Source organism: Nuphar pumila, chromosome 8 (genome assembly GCF_984573655.1).
Source record: "Nuphar pumila chromosome 8, dmNupPumi1.hap1.1, whole genome shotgun sequence".
Lineage (NCBI taxonomy): Eukaryota > Viridiplantae > Streptophyta > Magnoliopsida > Nymphaeales > Nymphaeaceae > Nuphar > Nuphar pumila.
This window is the reverse complement of record NC_143256.1, coordinates 112,939,400-112,944,210: the sequence shown is the minus strand read 5'-3', so window position 1 is coordinate 112,944,210 and position 4,811 is coordinate 112,939,400. Positions and strand designations below refer to the sequence as shown.

Below are 4,811 nucleotides of genomic sequence, written 5' to 3'. Positions count from 1 at the left end.
TCAGCAAGTTCACTAAGAAACCAAAGAGCTTGGTCGACCGATGATTAGACCTAAATCTTGACCCTACAAACTCCGGTTGGGTGCGCAGACTTGGCGAATCTGACTTACTCAATGTGTCTAGGCGAAGTTCGTGGTCAAGTTGCTTGGTTCTATTGACCATTGTTGCTAGAATCGTATCGGACCAGCCCTGAATGATTTCCAAAACGATTCAGGGAATTCGGCCAATTCCGATTCTAAACTGAACTGAATCGGCTAATTTTTACCGAGCAGATGACACACACCAAGAAAATATTAAAATAATATTAAAAATATTTAAACATTTTAAAAAATAATTGGTTGGAGATATGTAAGGCATATTTTAAAGCCGCCAAGGATATAACCGACCTTCTACCATGAGCAAATTACGGGTAACAACTCTTTCGGCGCTACGCTGAAATAGCGGCGTTCTTTGCGACGTCCCTACTTGACTCCTCAGTCCTAAGAAACAATTACCCTTCCAATATATACAATAGCGTGACCTCATTTTCCTAAGAAAATTGAAGTAAATCGAGCTCAAAATTTATGCTTATTTTCTTAAGAATGGAAGCCTAAGACCTCCTGGTCACAAGGATAAGAAGTGGGAAATGAGAAGCAAAATAAATAGATAATTGATAAAACACTTCAAAGCATTTTTAACAAAAAAGTAGCTATCATGTATGATGTGTTATAATTAAAAAAAACTCAAAAAATATAGAAGAAAATATGATTTTTGTAACATGAAAAGTGTATTTTCAACATCAAAGTCTGATTTCATATTGACAAAAAGTAAGCTTTCTAGTCATAAAACGGGCGCTTTTTTATAATGTTGGGAAAGCATGAGAAATGAGAAAGAGCATGGTTTCACACCTTGGAAGCGAGCCTCCCATGTTTGTTAAATTTTAAGAGCTAAGGCTGTCCTCCACCCAAAATTGAGGAATTTGACTTCAAATAAACGCCTTATTAAATAACGATGAAGGTTGAATATAAAGGGCATTTTGGTCACTTGAAAAGTCAAAGGCTGATACAGTCCAAAAGCATACTGGTGGTCATCTCTTTTCCTGGTGTCTAGGATGGTGAGGCAGGCACCCGTACAGAGGTACCGGGGCATGGTTACCCCGAAAATGACAAACATGACCCTCAATCTATATGGTTTGGCATAAATGACCTCAACAAGATGAATGGTCTCTAGAGTTCAGGAACAATGTTCTTTTTTGATTTATAACTCGAAGAAACCCTACCCAACACCGCGATCCTGCTATACTTACGGTTGTCGTGTCAGTAGCATAAAACTCTGAGGCTAGGACCCTTGCTCCCGGGGCCCTACGGTGGGGTCGGCTTGCACAGAAGGGTGATGCCCCATGGGAATCCAACCTTGATTGTCTAGCAGTCAGGTCCCACCCCACTACACCAACAATTGAACATGCAGATGTTTGCAGGTGCATAGGCTGAACTTGAGTAGAAGTTGTGGAGGGTTTAGACTGATAGAACATGATGCCAAGTCCATGAGTTAAAAGAGATGCACCAAATGTTGCATCTTTATACAGGAAATAGGCTAGAGAAGGACTTGATCATGACTAGCGCGAAATGGCTATCATGGCTTGATTAGGAATCAGTTTTACCATCTAGTAAAAGAGTTACCTTGCCATGAGCACTGTGAATCTGTGGCTCAAGAACCTGAAACCTAGCAGGCTTTTGAGTTGTTTTTGAGCCTGTTAATCCAAAGTTCCAATCTATCCAACTGGGCCTGCTACTTGAGGGGAATTTTGGTGGTCATTAGGCTCATTGCATGAAAAGGCTCGCTTGTGAACTGTTATTCATGGGACAGGTAATTTATAAAAATTAAAAAAAGGACTAGAGCATAATTCTGAGGAGCACTGGGGGCAATGTAAAAATAGAAAGTTCCTCTGTTCCACTTGTGACTCTAATTTGTTGCTTTCTTAAAGGCATTCTGGAGTCCATAAAATGATTAGAGAGAGAGGGGGGGCAGTTCGAATCCATAAAAAAGTTAGAGAGAGAAAGAGAGAGAGAGAGTGTGTGTTAAAAACGACAAGGGTGCCAAGCTGAGACTAATGCTATGTAGTCCTATCCATGACTTTTCCTTCCCCAACTTCTTATTATCTTCTTTTATAATCCGGGCTCTTTTTCTATTTCCTTCCCTTCCTTCTGAGCTAGTTAAAGAACAAAAACCGCCTTCAGTCGCGAGGGCGGCAGTTTTGTCATCTGTTCAAGCGGTTTTGGAGTTGCAGAGCACCATGGTTCACAACACCCTTAAGCTCTAAGGGAAACAGTGTGAGGGCATTCTTCGGTTTTTCCTTATTTCTTTGTTCCACAACTTTGGGCCATACCCATATCTTCTTTCTCCCTTAATAATGGAGAAGAGGTCTTCCAAAGGCCTCGTAGTTTTCTTGTTCCTTCTGCCCCTGCTCTTAGTCTCCTCTTCCCAAGCTAGAAGACTCACTTCCTGGCAGGATTTTGAGGTCCAGAAGCATCTCAAACGCTTGAACAAGTCACCCGTCAAAACCATTGAGGTCTCTCTCTCTCTCTCTCTCTCTGGGTTTTAGCCTTTTAGGTGTTTATTGCTTTTATGGCTTCCTTCTTTGGGGTTTAGCAATTCTCTTGGCATTTTGGATTGTTTAATTTGTTGGGGTTTTAGGTGATGCCTTGGTTTTTAGTAATTTTGATTTGTATTTTTTTTTGCAGAGCCCAGATGGTGATATTATTGATTGCGTCCATCCATACCACCAACCTGCTTTTGATCATCCTTTTCTCAAGAACCATACCATTCAGGTCTGTTCTTGGTTCCTGGTTCTGCATGTACTGGTGGTTTGGGGATGGATATGGAAGTTTTTGTTATTAACCTTTTCCTTTTCTCTGGTGTTTTACAGATGCAACCAAGTTTCCATCCAGAGGGTATGTTTGGAACAAGTAAGGCTGAATCTACGACGGGGAAATCCGAAATTGTACAGCTTTGGCATGTGAATGGGAGGTGCCCAGATGGGACCATACCCATCAGAAGAACAAAAATGAGTGACATTCTAAGAGCCAGCTCTGTTAAGAGGTTTGGGAGGAAGGTTCATAGATCAATCCCTCAGCCTACGTCTGCAAATCCTGACTTGGTTAATGAAAATGGTCATCAGGTAGCATATGTTTTCTCATTCCCCTTTGTAAATACTTTACCTTTTGGGTATTTTTCTCCCTCTTCCTTTTTCTGTGTAAGAAAATGATTTTATATTTGGTAGTTTGTGTGAGAGTTTACTAATGTTTTGTTTTCCCATTTGGGTGGTGTAATAGCATGCAATTGCTTATGTTGAAGGTGATAAGTTCTATGGAGCTAAAGCTACAATAAACGTCTGGGAACCAAATATTCAACAGACCAATGAGTTCAGCCTTTCACAGCTTTGGATATTAGGTGGTTCTTTTGGTCAAGATCTCAACAGCATTGAGGCTGGCTGGCAGGTACAGTATATCTTTCACACACAAAAAAGAACAATAAAAAGGAGCAACCCTGTTTCAGTAGCATTGCCTCTGTTTGAAAATTGTGCCTCTTCTTTTATTAAGGGTAGCTTGCTTTTCTTTGGTTCTGTTGCAAAGAATAATCTTGTGCCTTTAATTTTGATTTGGACAAACATACAGGTTAGCCCAGATCTTTATGGGGACAATAACACCAGGCTCTTTACTTACTGGACTGTAAGTTCCTTGATTTTCACCTTTTCTTTTTACCCTATGAGTTCCATTTCAGTTTTACACCAGTTCCTATGTTGGTGTGTTTGTTTTCATTATGTAATTTGAACAGAGTGATGCATATCAAGCTACCGGGTGTTACAATCTTCTATGCTCTGGCTTCGTCCAAGTCAATAACCAAATAGCAATGGGGGCTAGCATATCCCCTATTTCTGGCTATGGTCGTTCCCAATATGATATCAGTATACTCGTGTGGAAGGTAAAAAGTTAAAACTAGAAAAGTCCAAAAAAGAAAAGTAAGAATCTGAGAATCTATCTGACATATTTTGTTTTACAACAATTTAAATTACTTCAAAAAATTTCTATTCCTTCATTGGGTTTTGTGTTTATTTTGTTTTGTTTTTCCTTCTTGAGTGAAGGACCCAAAACAAGGAAATTGGTGGATGCAATTTGGGAACAACTATGTGCTGGGTTACTGGCCTTCCTTCTTGTTCTCATATCTGGCTGATAGTGCTACCATGATTGAGTGGGGTGGTGAAGTTGTTGACTCTCAGCCTGATGGTGTGCACACTTCAACTCAAATGGGTAGTGGTCATTTCCCTGAGGAAGGGTTTGGGAAGGCTAGTTATTTCAGAAACATTCAGATTGTGGATAGTTCGAATAACATGAGAGCCCCTACGAATATTGCAACTTTTACTGAGCAATCCGGCTGTTATGATGTTCAGAATGGCAATAATGGAGAATGGGGTAATTATTTTTACTATGGAGGACCTGGTAAGAATCCAAACTGCCCATAAGAAAATGGGAAATATTTTTCTCAGAGATTGCTTGCCCTCACAATGTACCATTAAAATGTACCTAAAGCTAAGGCTTTTCTTTACCCCCCTCTTTGTTTTTTTTTTCAACTTAAAATATGTGATGTTTTAGTGTTGCTTAAAGCAGTTACTAAAATATGGCCTGATTTTTCTTTCTTATATACATACATATTTTGTGTAGTCTATGATCTTTTGCTACTTGTAAAAGATATGGAAAGGCCAAAATTTTAGGCCTTCCTTGTAAACTTGTGGGTCTGCTTATTCAGCTATGAATGAATTTGTGAGAGCTTCTGATTT

At 39.7% G+C, this 4,811-nt stretch overlaps 1 protein-coding gene across 1 annotated transcript; it reads left to right on the top strand.

Annotated features, from left to right (window-relative positions):
- Nucleotides 1-1,985: 1,985 nt before the first annotated feature.
- On the top strand, nucleotides 1,986-4,811 carry LOC149830262 (protein neprosin-like). Its single transcript, XM_090016405.1, has 7 exons — nucleotides 1,986-2,546; nucleotides 2,719-2,805; nucleotides 2,904-3,155; nucleotides 3,310-3,474; nucleotides 3,652-3,705; nucleotides 3,812-3,958; nucleotides 4,119-4,811. The coding sequence occupies exons 1-7, from the start codon at nucleotides 2,388-2,390 to the stop codon at nucleotides 4,494-4,496; spliced, it is 1,242 nt and encodes a 413-aa protein (XP_089872531.1). The 5' UTR covers nucleotides 1,986-2,387; the 3' UTR covers nucleotides 4,497-4,811.